Consider the following 18840-nt stretch of genomic DNA (forward strand, 5'->3'; position numbering starts at 1 on the left):
TATTATGAGGAATGTTAAGTGTGTGGTTTTCAGGTTTTGTCAAGTGGATTTGTTTCCATAGAGAAGGACAAAAAACACGCAGCCACTCATCTGCTCTCTTCAGGACATTCTGTCAGGGCGTTTCTCATGACCTAAAGCAGAGGTGAGATTCTAAAGGGAACTCTCACTGTTAAGACACGTAAGCATCAGTATGGTGTTCATGTGCAATACTATTAACATTACAACTCTTGAGTGGTGCAGCTGTGTAAAATAAATTAGATTTCTTAAAACCCAAATCCATCTGTGGTTATGTGTCCAAGAAAACTTGTCTCACACTTTCTGAGTTGGTAGGATGGCCTTTGACCTCTCCCCATCATTAATCATGATGCTAGCCAATGTGGGCATCTGTTAGCTAGCATAACAGTTCGTTAGTGTTTTCTTCCAAGGTCCAATGATAAAGAAAATATGAGCTGTCTTGCTTCATGACTTCAGAAGCATGCGCAACCCTCACCTCCCTACCTTAGTAGCATCATTGGAGTGAATGAGCTACAGCTAGTTGGTGGGTTTGGCACAATTAGGTAAAAAGATCCCAGATCATTCTCTCAACAGTTGAGCAAAGAACAATGAGCAAAATACCAAATATAACATGACACTACAGTTCCCTTTAACCCCTCATTGGCTGCACTTTGGCTAAGTACACTCTCCACCAATCATTGCTTAGGGGAAGGAGCCTCAGTTTCATAAAGCTGTCCTTTGCAAGTCTCGACAGACACTTTCCCCTACTCCATGTTAAAGGAATGGATAAAGTGCCATTAAAGTCAACGCTAAGTAACCCCTTTAACTCAAACTTTTTTTTACTTGTTAGTTTAAGGTCTTAGCAATATATATATATATACTACCATTTAAAATTTTATAACACTTGCTAATTTCCCTCTTTTCAAAAGGAAAACACATGTTCATGCTATTCACAATTACACTATAAATTTAAAAATATTAGATTTTAAAGAGAACTTTCTTTAAAGACCTGTCAGTGTATTGTTGTGTTAAGAAAGGAAGGCTACTCAATGCAAGATATTGCAAAGAAACTGAACATATCTTACCATGCTGTTAACTACTCCCTTCAAACTGGCTCTCCTTCAAAAGACAGAAAAAGGAGTGGGAGGCCCTGATGCACAAATGTGCAAGAAAATAATAATAACTTAAAGTATGTAGTTTGAGACAAAGACGTCAACTGACAGTTGCACTAAATGGAACCCGTCAAACACCAGTGTCAGCATCAACAGTGAAGAGGTGACTTCAGGATGCTGTACTTCATGCCAGGATTGCCAAGAAAAAGCCATACCTCAGACTAGCCAATAAAAAGAGAAGCCTGTGATCGGCCCAAGAGAAAAGACACTGGAAGACTGAAAGAAGGTGTTGTGTACAGATGTGTCCAAGTTTCAGGTCTTTGGATCAAACAGAAAAACATTTATGAGGCACAGAAACAATGAAAAGATGCAAGACCAATGCTTAATTCCATCTGTGAAGCATGGTGGAGGCAGCTTGATGGTTTGGTAAAATATGAGATTTAATTAGAGCTGAAGGGACTTTGAAGAAGGAAGGCTACTACAAGATTTTTCAAAGCCATGCCATACCCTGTGGACAACACCTGACTGCGGCCAATTTATAATGACCCCAAACACACCTCTAAAATGTGTCAGCAATATTTAAAATATAAGGAGCCAGAATTCTGACTGTAATGGAGTGGCAGGCACAGTCTCTGGATCTGAACCCTATTGAGCTGTTGTGGGAGCAGCATAAGTGTATGGAACAGAAGAAGGCTGCATCAGGTCAATCCATGTTGTGGGAGATTCTCCAGGAAGAGTGGGGTGAAATCTCATCAGTATTCCTCAAAAAGCTAGAATGCCTAGGGTCATCCAGGCTGTAACTGCTGCAAATGGTGGCTTTTTTGATAAAGGCAATATTTGAAGCACATAGTCATCTTTTCCATTAAATTCAATATTTCTTATTCTGATAATGTCTGTATGTCCATATATATATATATATATATACCCGAGTATTAATGTAGCTGTACATCAAGGTCAAACAGGTTCAATGAGGTTCTTGCACAATTCCTCTCCATTTTTCTTTTATTTGTCTACAGTTAATGTTATTTCCTCTACCCTTCCACCTCTTATTGTGGTCAGCCTTTTCAGCTTATTTCTGATAACGGATACAATTGAATTATTATCACTCTTATCAAGAGGATGATGATAATGATGATCCTTTACTTCCTTTATCACCTCATTCTTCACCTCTTTCTCCCACAATCCTTCCTGTGGCAAGAATTAATTACTACTACGCTTTACAAAATATTAAACAGTTTGCCAACAATGTAGGAGACAAGAGAAGATAAATACAGTAAAATCTATTATCCATTAAAATTCATATAAAAAAGTGAGATCAGTAACTTATTTTTATGGACGGTGTTAGTGACAGTTGATAAGTTGGACAACCTTTACAGCATTGTTGGTAAAATATCAGCACTGAAATAAGGTTTTTATTAAAATACCTGCATTTTAAAATGAGGCTTCTTTTCATGTACATTTTAATAGCTAAAACAACACAGTCCAGTAGCATTTCGACTTCTAATTCATACGGCCTAATTCTTCCATTGGCAACCTCACTAGTTTGCATATTTTCAAGCATTTTAATTTCTGAACAACATTAGTAAATGTTATTTATTATGTGTGTATTATTTTGTACGATACTTGGGGTGGGGGCCCTCAAGAAGGATGTTGCTTAGGGCTCCCAAAGTTTCAGAAACAGCCCTTAAATGAGTAACACTGAAGGTTAATGCTTGCCAGTGGACCAATAAATCTCATTTAGCCTAAAGAGTTTATATTTTATAGTTTTAATTTATACAACCGCAGCTCAATCATTCTTAAGAGCAGGAGGCTTACATTTAAATTATAGTGACTGGAAAACATTCTGAGTCGTCAGGCACCACTGAAGTGACTGATACATGGTATACTGCTCTAAACACCACTTACGACAAATACAACCAATGGGGTTTTGTGTATGTGTGTGTGTGTGTGTGTGTGTGTCAGAGAGAGAGAGAGAGAGAGAGAGAGTAGCAGAGGCTGTTTAACAGGCAAGTGTGAGAACTACTTAGTTCCATGTAGAATTACCTTCACAAACCTGCAAACACACACACACACATATTAAATAGTTAAATAATCTCTAATGAGGTCTAAATCAGCCATGTACCATCTATAAATAACAAACTATTTCACTGTTCTGGGCCCAGTTTCCCAAAAACACAAGATCTTTAAAGATTTAAGATGTAAGAGTGTTCAGTGTGATGCTCATTACTGAATCCTTTGTTCTAAGATGCTTTTGGGAAACCCAGCCCTGTTTCTTAAGACTCTGCCATTCTCAACGTCAGCTTTGCCCATATCAGAGTCTTTTACATGTTCCCCTTTTCATGAATATAAACTTTAAAAATGTCCAAATCTAAAAAGTTAAATATTTTGTACATGTATGTCTGTCAATGTAAACTGATTTTCTGAATTAAGAGGTCATTTAGCATATGAAATCTAAATAATGCTACATCCCTGCTCAGCAGCAGGCTAACAGTCCCACTCAATGAAATGTTATGATATGAATGTAAGTCTGCGACTCAACTTCAAAACTTATATAATTTAAAATCCACTCCAACTTTTTGGTGAAGTTTCTAGTGCCGAGCTGTAAATTCAGTGTGAAATGGTGTTAGCATGTAGCAAATGAATTGAAGATTCATAACAGTATAGACTCAAACATGACAAATGTGTGGCTCAGGAACCAAATCACAGCACAGTTGTTACAGTGTTTCAGTTTATATATTGTCTGTTTAGCAGCTGTGATTAATTACACAATTATATTTTTGGTTACATTTTGTTTAATGTCCGTATCCACTTTTTTGAGCCATGCCACCAGGGAAAAAAAAGAAAAAAAGAAAAAAAGAAAAATAGAAAAATTAAATGAATCTCTAAAAACCTTCCCAGAATGAAGGCTGTTGTTGCACCAAAGAGTAGCGTATGTTAAGACCCTTTGCTTCGGAATAAATGCTGAATGAGCACTGCCATATGAATGAAATAATGTGACAAAAAAATAATTAGCTCATGTTTCGCTTCACGTTAGCATACCACAGAGAGCTAGCATGCTACTATACTAAAGGACCATAAGAGGACAGTGCGAAATCTAGCAAACTAGCACACTCAAAATCCCACGTATAAATCAAGCAACAAACACTGCTGTGTGAGCAAATATGTGTTAAACACAGGAGCGTGTAACAGTGCAGACGTCCTACTAGCTCTGGGAAATTCATCACACACTGTAAGACATTCCACTTTAGACATGGTGCAACAAAGCCATTCTGTGGGTCACAGGCCCAAGATGGGAGGGGAAAAAAGGCTGATGTGCTAAATCAAGCTATTGTGGAAACTCCAAATGACAGTTTCACATATTAGCAGCAGCAGCACTACAGCTTTCTGCAAGTAAATTATTTTTCTTATCAGTATTTGGAGTAAAAATACAGATGTATGCCAAGGTTTGTTGGGATAAATTATAGGTTTTGTTGAAAAGTGAAAGCAAGGTAGACACATCCTTTCCAAAGAAAACATTCCTTCACTGTTTAATGCTTAATCATTGATTAGTCATTAAATTAATTCACTGTCTGTAACCACTCATCCAGATCAGGATCGCGGAGGGTCCAAAGCCAACCCAGAATCACCAGAAAGCAAAACAGGAACACATTTTGAATATTTATATGTGTATATAGTAGGGTGACCAGACGTCCTCTTTTACCCGGACATGTCCTCTTTTTTAGACTTAAAAAAAATGTCCGGGTGGAATTTCACAAACGTCCGGGATTTTGTTTTTCTAGAGCTTACATAGAACTTCGAGAAGCGTTTCGTTCACAAACTAGTCCCGCCCTCCCCTACTCCGTTTGGTTCGCTTGAGTGAGAAGGGGGAGTGGTGAAGTAGCCTAAAATCTTCTGATTGGACGGTCTGACTGTAGAGCTACCGTTATTGGTCGATAACCTTCTCTGTAAACATTTAATTGGTCAGTCTGCACGTCAGTATTACTTGTTTACGTCAGGCAAATCTCATGTACCCACCCTCATCTCGAGCAGCTATGCCGAAACATAAATGTAAGTTCTCTGATGAATTAAAAAATAAATTTCCGTGCCCCCCCCCCCCCCCTTTTTCTTTTTCACCATCTCAGATCTGGTCACCCTAGTATACAACTCTGTGCATATGTTATGGCATAAATTTATTGTTGCTTCTTTTTCAATACATGAAACAAATTATATTAACAAGAATTAGGAACTTGAATAGTTTAATCTGTGTAAAAATGAACTTGTGTTAACTTATTTTCAGGCAGTGCAGTAACGCAACAAATAATCACACAGCTCCTGGGGTTGTAGGTTCAAGCCCCACTTCGTGTGTCCTACTCAATGAAACGTTATGATATGAATGTAAGTCTGTGACTAACCTTCAAAACTTATATAATTTAAAACCTACTCCAACTTTTTGGTGACGTTTTAAGTGCTGAGCTGTAAATTCAGTGTGAAATAGTGTTAGCGTGTAGCAAATGAACTGTCTGTGATGAGTGTTGTGTGTTCTTTCTGTGTCTGCATGGGTTTCCTCCAGGTGCTCGTGTTTCCTCCCAAGGCTCAAACAAATCACGTTGGTACATTGGCTACTCAAAGGTGTCCATTGGTGCCCACAAGTAAGACAGAAAAAGATACAAGAATATTAGTAAGCTGCTAACTGCTGTGTTTATCGGGAAGTACGTAGTATAAGAGGCATTGTAATGGACGTCTTCGAAAGCTGACAAAGCACACTCTCCACAATTTACACACTATTGTACTAAAAACAGATGATCCATGCTTCCAGCTTAGCTCAAGACCCATCCTCAGGAACCGGCATTTCAGACATTACAGGAGACCAGCCTCTGTGGACAGCTCCCAAGACGAAAACCATTACCAACAAATGGCACATAATTTCAAGACTGAGGTTTGCCAAAGAACATGAAAAGAAGCCCGATGTGTATTGGCAGCACTTTCTCTGGTCAGATGAAACAAATATAAACTTGTCTGGGTCAGACGGAATTCACCGCACATGTCCAGGGCCTTCGCAGTGAAGGCTTAGTGCCAAACATGAAACATGGATGAGGAAGTCTGTTAATGTTGGACTGCATGAGTTCAGGAGGTGTAGGGGATTATGGTACACTGAATGGTAGTGTGTACACCAAAATACTATATAAAACAATGCTTGGAAGAAAAGAATATTAATGCTAAATGCACAGTAAAAAGCACAAAAGTGTTTTTTGTTTTTTTAAAAAAAAAGAAGAAGGAATTAAAAGCTATCACCTGGTCAAGTATGACACCTGACCTGAATCCCACAGAGCACCTTTGGGCAGTCTTGAAGTGGAAAGTAAACCCAAATACCCCCTCCAGCATAGAACACCTGAAAATAATCATCTGTGAAGAACAGGGAACATTTTTCCACAGATGTTTGTGAGAGTGGTATCATCCATGCCAGAGAGCTCACTGTAAAACTTCTTAAGACTTTTTTTTCTCGGAAAAGGAGTGATGACCTGTTAGAACTAGCACAAAAAAAAGAGTTTCCAAACTCAGTTATCTGTTCTAACACACACCCTCACACAGCCCTCCAGAACATACTCGCCCCACCCTCTGACTCTCAAACACACCTCACTGTTCCCTCTTCCCACCCAGCCTTAAGGCTGTTCTCCAAATCTGCAAAAAAAATCTGCTGATTGAGTCACTAAAGCCCTTGCCCAGTTTCTTCTGATGAAACTATAGATATGGATAGCGGTGGCTTTTGAACTAGCTGTTTCAAGCCAGGGAAATCTTGATCGCGGTTTGTTATTCCAAATAAACTGCTAGTCCTAAGTTACCTGAACTTGAACTTGATACTGATTGTGTACGCATGGACCTGTGCAGCTACAACAAAAACAATACTTTCCATCAACTCGGCTTCACAAAGATAAAATACAACACCATGACTACTGCCAACATTACACTGAAAGACTGTCATTCTATATCTTACTAGAAAACTGTTGACAAACATAGACAACTTTCACCTATGGCTCCATGTATCTACCAGATGAGAGACTTACATTTGTAGTGAAAAGCAACCCATCCATCCATTATCTGTAACCACTTAACCAGTTCAGGGTCACAGTGGGTCCAGAGCCTACCTGGAATCATTGGGCGCAAGGTGGGAATACACCCTGGAGGGGGCGCCAGTCCTTCACAGGGCAACACACACTCACACCTACAGACACTTTTGAGTCACCAATCCACCTACCAACGTGTGACTGTGGGAGGAAACCGGAGCACCCGGAGGAAACCCACGCAGACACGGGGAGAACACACCAAACTCCTCACAGACAGTCATCAGGTCCCTGGAGCTGTGTGACTGCGACACTACCTGCTGTGCCACCATGCAGCCCTGAAGAACAAAAACATACAAACATGGTATTGGTCATTGTACAAGGTATGACAAAATGTTCCTTATGCATTTAATCCATTTGTGACAGTGAACACACACACACTCTTATACACACACTAGGGCAGTAGGGGCAGTGAACACACACTTCATGTGATGGGAAGCTATCCCTAGCACCAAAGGAGCAGGGATGTTCAAGGGCATCTCAGCCATGGATTGAGGGAGGAGGACAGCGCTGTTCCTTCACTCCCACTGAGCCCAATTTCACTGCCTATCTTAGGCATTTAACCAGGGAGCTTCCTGTCCCAAGTCTTTTCTAAGCTTCTCAAGCTTCTCTAAGGGTTAGGCCATGGCTCTCCTCAGTAGGGTGGAAGCACTCAGCCTGTGTATAACTGTACAAGCTGAAAAACCTAGTAATACTTTCACTGGTGGATGTCTGGAACCATCATAAATCTGTGGTGGGAGGTGGTTGGCTTCCAAACAAGAAGTGAGAAAAATGAGACAAGCTATATATCTTATAGTCTACAAACTTGTCAGATGGAGCTACCAAGCAGGACCTGAAGGCAGTTTTCTGTCCCACAGGCTCTTCATAGTACCTGGTATATGTGATGGGGAAATGCAAACTAATCCTGTAATGAGTAACAATAAGGAACAATAATAATCTAACAATACACTCTGTAATGATTGTCATTCATGGTGATTGAAATGTAGAACATTCTGAGCTTAAACTTATGACCTTAAAGTGCTTATTACATGCTGTGCTTAGGATATGATCCTCGAGTGCCTGTTGGGTAGGAAAAGTGCTTAGCAGAACACTTCTGTAGTTAGATTGGAGAAGTAATGCCTCTAGATATATTTAGGGAAGTCCAATAGATATGTTGAAAAACATCCTGGGTGGAAAAGGTTAACTTGACCTAACTTTCTCCAATAAACGAGATTGGAGAGAATGCTTGACTCTGTGTCTTAATTCCTCTAATTTCTCCTTGGGCCTAAGAATCATTTTGAACCTCTGTATTTCTTCCCGGTGGCGCACAACTGCCATAACACTATAAACAGTAATACACAACATAATATTTTCACAACCTTCGAAGTAATCAATTATAATATAATTAGTAAAATGTAATAAAGGAGAGTAGCAAAGTAGCACTTAGTACAAACTTAAATACAGTACATGAAATACAGCAGGGCTTACAGAGGCCCTGCTAAGGAACTAAAAAATATCTACAGTGAGAACCTGAGAAGGACTGATTTTATCTCATCTGGAAACGATATGCCTAAAGCACTGACTCGGACACACATGCAGGTGTGCTAGCCACATCACAGGGGCAGAGGGGAAGGAGGGTGAAAGAGAGAGCGATCTTCTTTGTAAGAGAAAGTGTTACTGTGTTAGAGTTCTGAAAGAAAAATTCATTTATGGAGCATACAACAGCAGAGACAGCTTCAAACTTGTGCAACAGAATAGCAACAATATCAGAAATATCAAAAAATATGTTTTAAAACTAAACACCTGGTGTCTTCACTGCCCAAACGATTATTAAATATTGATAAAGCCGAATTAACATTGTGATAAACCTGCTCCTGTCCCAGGTTTTGTTGACGATATAAGTGTTGGATTAACTACATTTTTTAAACAACACATTTACAGGTGGGAGACACGGTGGCGCAGCAAATAGTGTCACTGTCACACAGCTCCAGGGTCCTGGGGAGTTTGGTGTGTTTTCCCTGTGTCGGTGTGGGTGTCCTCCAGGTGCCCCGGTTTCCTTGCACGGTCCAAAAACACTCAAAAGTGTCCATAGGTGTGAGTGTGTGAGTTCCCAGGTAGGCTCCGGACCCACCACGACCCTGAACTGAATGAGCGGTTACAGACAATGAATGAATGAATGCTGTGATTTTGCAATTAAACAGCATTTAAAACCAGCATTGTTTACACTATATATTACCCCATATTTATGGAAGGACATAGCGTTGCTTTATTACACCGGCTGAATCAGCCCACTGAGGAACTAACACAATGACAGGAAATGCAGCTTGACGATTCATTAAAATTACTTATCCATCATGAACAGCAAATACTGTTCAGGCAACTCCTCCATTCATCCTCTGGGACTTCACACCCACAGGAAACCAGCACTTAATCGAATGATACAATTGCAGATATGAAGGATGACTCATTAAGGACGAATACACACCTTCAGGCATGACCAGCCAATAAAATTCAAGCTCCAAGTACAGATGTCATTCATTTGTCGTTGTTGTATAGTTATATATGTTTATAATTATGGTACCATTGTTTTAATAACAATAATAATACATAATTTTTATATAGCGCTTTTCAAGAACTCAAAGTCGCTTACATTTTTCAGAACAAATTAAAAAATTAAAAAATATATATAAATATAAAAAAACATAATTTGTATTGCTTGAGTTTTACTGCCAAAATGTGTTCTACGTTGTCTGTGGTCCTTAAATGGGAAACTGACAGGCTGGAATTCACAGTAGTGATGTCACAACAACAAGCACATTTCACCTGCCCATAAAGCCTGTATCAATTTAACCCCAACTAATTATGTTGAATGTATTACAAATGTTTTAGTCCAGTCTGCTTACTGAATGAGGCTCAATAAATGGAGCCCACTGGAATTGAAGGAATTTACATACATCAATCAAAAAGGATAAAGGCAACTCAGTTTTTTTAATTATGTTCCCAGTACATAAACCCACACTGCTATAAGGGGGCTTCTGTGTGGGGAAATGAAATACAAGAAAATGTAGAACATCTTGCATCCATCTTTAGGCCACATACCAAACCAGAGTAGCAGAATCATTCCGAAATAAAACTGCTGCAATAATACGGGCATCCAAGAAACCACTCTTCAAAAACAGGCCATTAACATATGTATGTGTGAAAAACAAAGCCTACATTTGCTGAGTTGCTCCCTTTAGGTTTAAATTAGTTATCCTTAAACTGCAGAAGCCCTGGCAAGCAGCTTGGACTGTATTGGTATTTATATTGATGAAAGCCAGGTGTAGCGATGATAGAGGCAAAGATGCGCTAGCTTTGAACAATTCCAGGAATCCGTGTGCAAGTATTCATTTTGCTCTCTCGCTTCACTTTATTTGGAAATCTTTCGCTACAACTGGCTGCTGTGTGACTTGCGTAGCTATGATGTTGTACTGCACTGAACTCAAACTGTCAAAACACCACAATTCACACATTTCAACCTAGCAATGCTGTTACAAAGCAGAAAGGCCTATTGTGCTTACATGTTTGTTCTCTCTATTACGCGGTGTACTGAATCAGACTGAGCCCACTGGAATGTCCAGACATGTTTCAGTCAGCCTACAAACAAGCATGATGTAGTGTGGACTAAATCAGCACTTTTCCTGGATGAACAAAAGCCTTCCTTATACTGGAAGGTGTGACACAGTCATTGTAAATGGGAGTAATTTAGCAAACCCCTGTAAACCGATCTGAGATAACTTTTGTGGTTTCCCATACAATGGTCACAGGTGGGATTATAAAGAACAAGTTGGTTCTAGATCAGAGGAATTATTCTTACCTGCAATCCTTAAGAGAGCCAACACTGCCATCTGCTGGTTTCCATTCCTTACATACGCCCATGTGGCTTTAATGAGAGACTCCCCACATAGCTCAAACATTTCTGTTATAAAAACATTAATCAGATTGGTCTTATTTGTAGGAAACCTTACCAACTGTTTTTTTTTTACAAGAACCAAGGTTAAACATATTTTCAACAAAAAATATTTTGTTTACGCCAGTAAAAATTTAGCCGTTGATTCAACGTTGAAATAACGTAATGATTGCCGTTTAATTTCAACGTTCTCTTAAGGTTATAAATGAAAGTTAAAAAGACGTCCAAACACAGACATTGAAAAGACGACTATTAGACGTATTTTGGACGTCCATTGACGTTATTAATTGGTCCCGAAATAAATTACTTGTATAAAACGCGTTTTGGACGTCCACTGACGTTATCGATTGGTCACCACTTAACTAACTAACGTTTAAAATATGTCCTTGACGGACAGACTACTTTTAGAACTATTTTGAACGTGTATATATATATATATGTTCATAATAATAATAATTTATATATATTATATATTTTAATTTATTTTATTTATTTATTTTTTTGCTCTGTCAAAGTTTCAAACACGTGATATCGAAAAGGACACAGGATTTTAAGGCCATCTTAATTTGGGTCATATTTTGGAATATTGCGTTTTAATTTCATCAGAAGTATGAGGCTGCAATGCCATTTATAAATGTTCTCCTCAGCTTTGTATAAAACCAGATTTTAAGTTCTGTACTTTACTCTCAATTACAAATGTTTTAATTTTATATTTAAAGGTGTGCCACTCTAAGGAATACATCTCTCTATGCCTATTATTCCAGAATACTTGAATTCTTTAGTTGTAGTTAGGAGCAGGAAACAGACTCTTGGTTGAGTCAGATGTGGAAAACATATGCAAACATGGTAGGCAAGGCCAAAAGTGGCACCTTGTAGATAAGAGAACTGAACAAACACACACACACAACCGGCAACAACATTTTTGCAGATAACTGGTGAATTGCTACACTACTGACCAGGGTTTTTGTGAATGACAATTTCTCCTTTGAGTTATATTCCTTAACAACAGACATAGTTCAGAAGAACTCAAGTGTAGGCAAAATGATAGACCTATATTTTATTTTATAAACCTCCAAAACAAACAGGCTAGGTGTATCCGCCATTAGCCTAACATGCCTCCTGTATATTGTATTTAAGTTATGGTAATTGAGTAAATTTATCTCGCAGCTCTAAAATCTCCTTTAAAACTATAAAGCTTGCATGTTATGTGTGGAGGAAAAGAGAAGCCTGGTGGAGTTTCTACTCGCTGACTGTCCTGAAATTAGAGCCTGTGTGTAGTCTCTGGACCTCAGTGAAGCTGACTGGGGCTTGAGAGAAAATAACCACTTTGTCCAGGGCTGACTCTTTCTGTGAATGCGAGAGGCGTTTGGCGCGACGGGGCTTCAAGTGTCTATGAGCTGTGCTTTATCCCCGGTGTTTACCGGGGCTGTAATTGCTGTTTTGCTCAGCTCACCTGAGGCGCTTAGGACAGGAGACTGGCGCCGTCTGTGTTTTAGTGCGTTAACATGTTGCTCACAGCTCCAGGCCCATCTCCGCGCAGTAACAACAGCTCGGCGGTAGGTGGCACTCACGGTCCGACCACCCTTACAAGTCACCCTGCAAGAACACAAGGAGGGAGAAGTGCTGTAAACTTGCTAATTTTACCACAAACAAACTGTAAGAGACAACACAATTGAGCAAACTTTATATTAGACGCTGTTTGGATCAAATGAACGTTGACAATTTTACTGAATCTAAAATGGCTTCCTCCCTACATAGTATCATGTTGGTCATGAAGCAACAGCTTCTACATCTAAACAGGGCAATATTTGTCTGATATAAAGTCTAATGGATCTCTGTCTGCATATTTTTACTCATTGTTTTTAACCTTTTCTTCATTCAATAAATTATTCATTCGTTTTCTTTAACTGCTTCACTGACTCCATCAGGGTCACATTGGGGGCCTGAACCTACCAAAGCAGGAACACCCCTTGGACAGGGTGCCAGTTCAAAGGGCATCACGCATTCATCCAGTCACTCACACCTGTGAACAATTTCACACACCCAATCGACCCAGTGTGTTTTTGGATTGTGGGACGCACCCAGAGGAAATCCACACAGACACAGGGAGAACACACAAAGCACTTAATCAGACAGTGGCATAAGGTGAGGATCGTACCCAGACTTTAAGAACTGTTTGGCAAGGACACTACATGTAGCACCGCCATGCTGCCCCTCTTATTAACTTTTCTTGAATATTTTTAGTTAAATCTTAAATAAATATAGTCAATCATTGGTGTGTCTTGCTTGTTCAGCATGTTGTTGTACATGTGTGCTCTCACAAAAAAATAATCCTTGTGTATGGAACATAATTGGCAACATTAAGTGAATTCATTCTGAGTTAGGATGGCACGGTGGCACAGCAGGTAACGCAGTCACATCGCTCCAGGGTCGTGGGGTTGTGGGTTAGAGTCCCACTCTCTGAGACTGTGAGGAGTTTGGTGTGTTCTCTCCTTGTCCTCATGGGTTTCCAGGTGCTCCAGTTTCCTCTCACAGTCCAAAAACACATTAGTATGTGTACGCAAAAAAGTTTCCATGGGTGTGAGCCTGAGAGTGAATGTGTGAGTGTGTGTTGCCCTGCGAAGGACCAACAATGCATGAATGAATGATTCTGAGTTAAATAGTGAACCATATCCTGCCTGACACCCTGAACAACCTTGTTTTCCAGGCACTGACAAACTGGATTCATCCCACAAAGGGTGTGATTATTTTCTGATAGGTAGAGTCTGGTGTGCTGGCTAAATCATCGGACTGGCAGTGGAAACCACTGGACAAAATGATCTCAGCAATGACGTTCTTCAGGGAGTCATCCAAAAGTTTGCAAAAAAAAAAAAAACACTGTTAAACAGAAAATTGTAGAAGCCTTCATGGATAAATATATCAAATTATTTGTTTCAGTTTTCAGTGCTAGAAATTAGTTGCATTTCCTGATTTCCTTTCTCCATTGTTCTGGAAATATTACCAGAATATTATTAAATGTCTTCTTTTTTTGGTCTGTTTATTTTCAGACCAAAGGTGATTAATTGCCTTTTTAGCTGTGAATGTTTTCAGACCTGAAGCAAGAGTGGAGCTTATTATTGGTTCTCTCAACTACAATATTGATTCTCTACCAGGATATTGTCAATTTTATATCAATCAAACTTTAAACTGCCCTTAGGCCCAGAGATGTATAGAATCTCTGAAAAATCCACAGTACTACACACTGTTTGCCCAAAGTACCCAGACACCCCTTATACACAGTGAATTTAGTTACTATTATGCTCCCACTGCTGGCACAGCTTTTATTAATCTCCATAGTAATGCATTGATCTATATACTGAGACACATATAAGCAGTGGCTAGACAGAAATAAAGCTTTTCAGCATTGGGCTGTGGAACAGTGAAACTGCATTCTGTGGAGTAATTGAGCACCCCACAATACATTTGATATGAGTTGAAGGTCCAGAAGTGGTCTTCCAACATATTGGTTTTGTGTCTGAATGCAGTAAATACCTTTAGAAGCTGTTAGCACAGTGAAGGAAGGACAGACTTGTGGAGGCTTTTGATATTGTTAATGGGATCTTAACACAAGGCCATGACTGTGTAGGCATGGGAACTGTTCAGCAATGCTGTGGCTTAAACTTAGTAAGCTGTGAGATAATGAATATGGGACCACAACTTATTAAGCTGTGGGAACGAGATAATTAATTAGTGAGCATGGCATAGACAGATGTGGTAATTAGATAGTTAACTATCTAGATGTATCTTAACTATCTAGTTATCCTGTCTTATGCAGCGCATGCAGGTGATACTCCAGGACATAGGCGGCTCTGTTCACACATGAGCTTTGCTCAGACTTGACTTTACTAGGGCACTAGTAAAAATCAGCATTAATTTCAAGGCAGATGTTGTGTGTTCAAATATATATAGATGTCAGCATGGGGTCTTCTAAACAAGCTCACTATTAATAGCTTATATTTCAGAAGAAACACAGGGCAAGCAGAGACCTCTTGGACAGGTTGTGTTTGAAGAAAATATAGTAGGTTATATTGAACAACTGCCAGAGGATTTCTTTAAACCTGAACACTGATTGGCTCGAGCTCTCCGTGTGATGTCACATGCCCCGCCCACAAGTCCTCGGGGAGACAGCTCAAGCTCCAGAGTGTAGAGTAGACTTCAGAAAGGACTCCAGTGAACTACCTCCACACACGCCTCCATCACCAAGTTTTTTTGCGCACTAGGAAGAGAAGAGGTTGGCTCCACCAGCCCAGGCTTTAGTTTGTATCTTGGGTTTTCCTTTTTTTTTTTTTTTTTGCAGTCTCTCTAAATTGTCCTCCCCAAGTCCATCCAGGATGACCGCGGTTCTGGACCTCGGCTCGGATATGCACAGCAACCACATTACCTCCAGCACTTTCAGCAGCAGCGCGCAGAGAGCGCAGGACAGTGCGGGCGGCGAGGGCGCCTTTTACAGCGTGCCCCAGGCCGGACACTGCGCCTCGGCGGCGTACGCACCCCTCACCTCCTACACTTACCACCACCCCTCGGTCAGCAGCGCCCACTACAGCCCCAAGCCTTACGACCTGCCCCTGAGCTCCTCATACAGCGCGTACGGAGCGTACGGAACCAGCGCGTCGCCCACTCCCACTGAACCAGGTGAGACCCGGGAGGGGGGGGGGGTTGCATCAGCAACACAGGGGAGAACAGACCATGGAAAGGCATTAATCCTACAATTCACTTACATTGTGTCTGTCTGGTTGTCTTTCTGTCTGACTACAGTTGTGCGTAAAAGTTTAAGTGATGACATGCTTTGTTGATTTTCTCTGTGACAATAAAATATAGAGCAAACAGTAGCATTACAGAACACACATTAGTGCACCGTCACTAACAAACTAGACAACTATAAGACAACAATATCTATCTATCTATCTATCTATCTATCTATCTATCTATCTATCTATCTATCTATCTATCTATCTACAGAAAGACATGTAGGGTAATGCACATACTGTTATATGTAGCCATATCTATCATGCATATACAAATGCTTTATATTATACAATGATATGCTTCATATTACTTTTGGTGCTGTTTAAAAGAACCTTATTGAAATTTATACCAATGCATTATGATATATAAATTGAAGCTGCTGGTAAAAAACAAAACCCTTGTACCTCCAAAATGGTATATTTAGAGGAGAAGAAACACAGTTTTCATTCATAAATAAAATTAATAACTGAAAATCTGGCCAAATCCATTTAATGGGGTTCAAAGATCCAGTGATCATGAATTTATTTAAGTGCAGTTTCGAATGATGGGACGATGTAACAAAAAAAATGTAAAAAGAAAAACAGTTTAAGGGGGGATTCTATGTAAATGTGGCACAACAACTTTAGACACTTTTAGCTGCTGTGTTTCAACATTTTTAAAAGGTTGATGTATACATTAAGAAAGAAGGAGAAATTGACTCTGAATTCCACGTGTGCATTTGGTCAGAGAAAGACGAGAGCGAGCCGGAGGTGCGCATGGTGAACGGAAAGCCAAAGAAAGTCCGGAAACCACGAACCATCTATTCGAGCTTCCAGCTGGCCGCTCTCCAGCGCCGCTTCCAGAAGACCCAGTACCTCGCCCTGCCTGAGAGAGCCGAGCTCGCTGCCTCACTGGGGCTCACACAGACTCAGGTGAGAACACATACACGCAGCCACACAAGCTCCAGGAATACTCACTTCACCACCCAGACCACCCAGACCACCACTACTGCCTTTCATCTTTATTTGAAGGCCAAGTCCCTTTCAGGAGAGACTTAACCCACACTAAAGTAAACATGATGCTTTTACAGTGAAATAAAGCATGTAGAGAAGAAGACCAAATATGGCAGTAGTTAATAAGTCAAAACTTCAGAAGGAGAACTGCAGTGGAACGTCTGAGTAGCACAGGAACATTTTGTGGTGTGAAATACTTAAGACCCGAAGTCAGCAAGAAAAATGGGTTCCTCACCATAAGGAGTGTATGCCAAAATTTGGGCATGCCATGTTAAAATAAGTTGACCTGCAGGGAACATATATTTGAAGGTTCAGGCTCGCTGTCTATTTGCTGAATTAAGTGAACTGTAGAGAAATAAATAAAATGTGACCTGTGCATGGATTTCACAGTTTGATACTTTCAATAACATTCAACTCAGAAAGCAAAGAAACAAAAATTTAAAACTTGCATTAAATTATATATTTATGTTGGTTCTCTGCAAAAGTTGTGTTAACTCATCATCACTTGTCATTCAAGGGTTAGTTTGAAGGGTTTATTTTAGTAAAAGCATGTGAAAACCATTTGTAGAAGAGTGTTAATGGAACAAATTACCCTCACTTCTGATACTTTTCCATTTTTTTTAAAATCTGTACAAAACCACTGATTCCAACCACATCTCACATGTCATTTTTTTTCTCTTTTCCTTCTGGACATTGTCTCTAGGTGAAAATATGGTTCCAAAACCGCCGCTCCAAGTTCAAAAAGTTATGGAAAAATGGGGAGATCCCCCCAGATCAACACCTTTCCTCGGGCGACTCCCCCCCTCCTGCCTCAACAACACCTCCCCCACCACAGGCATGCTGGGAATTCCCGCAGCACCAGGCTCAGAGTGACGGAGAACCCAACACAGAGCCTGCACCCCCCAACACCACAGCACCAGCCTTATTCAGCACCTATCCCTGGTACTCCAGCTCCAACACACACCTCCAGCCCCTGCAACCTCTCTCACAGCACCAGCCCACCCAGGTCATGGGTACGGGGGCTTTATTCTAACCACCACTACTGGACAGTGAAGGACTTGTACGCTGATACAAGCACAGACGGACACAAACAGAAACACTACACTTCCAAAATGCGCAATCATAAGGGGCCCAAGCACTTTTTGCTACTGGATCCCTATTGTTTTTTTCTTATTGTAAATCGGAATTCTGCTGATTTTTACATTTTCTCTTTCATTGTGTTCTTAGTTGTTTTTTTTATATATATATATTATTGTTATTGTTTTTTCGTTTTTTTTGGTGGCCCATATCAAGGCGCACGTGCAACCAATGCAACGCACATTAAATTATTTTTCTATTTATTTATTTGCTGTTTGTTTGTTTGTTTGTTTGTTTTCCCCTCTTCTGGTTCTTTCTGGAGCGATCATGTGGTGCACAGAACTGTTTAGTTCAAACATGCCAGGTTTTAAAAAAAGAAGGAAACAGGACTGGTCACCAACGTCTTACAGCATTTTCGTACATTATATTCGGCCTGGAGAGGGATCTATCAACCCTGTTTCTACCATCTGTACACAAAATAAAAACTGGAAAAAAGTTAATTCTGATCTCAAGCTGGATGTTTGTCCAAAACCGAATACGAATCTTATTATAACATGATAATAGAGATTAGGTACGTTTCAGTATTTCTAATAATAATCGTAATGCTCTCTATTGGCTTGACACTTTCAGAAATAAAAAGAGCCAGAGAAGGGCTCCCCTGACATGATGGCCATGGTAGGACCTAGTAAGTAAAAATGTAAAGAAGTCCTTCATAATGTAAATAGTCCAGGAAAAATGGTTCTTTAGGAAACGTAAACGGTTCTTCTATGGCATGGCTGAAAGAACATTTTGTGGCACAATTTTTTCCAGAGAGCTAGTCCTCTTTCTGATCTCTGTAATTACGTATTTTTGTA

General features: G+C 40.0%; 1 protein-coding gene across 1 annotated transcript; it reads left to right on the forward strand.

Annotated features, from left to right (window-relative positions):
* Positions 1–15342: 15342 nt before the first annotated feature.
* On the forward strand, positions 15343–18414 carry dlx2b (distal-less homeobox 2b). The gene is made up of 3 exons (XM_066661117.1): positions 15343–15803; positions 16644–16828; positions 17613–18414. Exons 1-3 carry the CDS (start codon positions 15503–15505, stop codon positions 17940–17942), a joined length of 816 nt encoding a protein of 271 aa, XP_066517214.1. The 5' UTR covers positions 15343–15502; the 3' UTR covers positions 17943–18414.
* Positions 18415–18840: the final 426 nt, after the last annotated feature.

Source organism: Hoplias malabaricus, chromosome 2 (assembly GCF_029633855.1).
Source record: "Hoplias malabaricus isolate fHopMal1 chromosome 2, fHopMal1.hap1, whole genome shotgun sequence".
Taxonomy (NCBI): domain Eukaryota; kingdom Metazoa; phylum Chordata; class Actinopteri; order Characiformes; family Erythrinidae; genus Hoplias; species Hoplias malabaricus.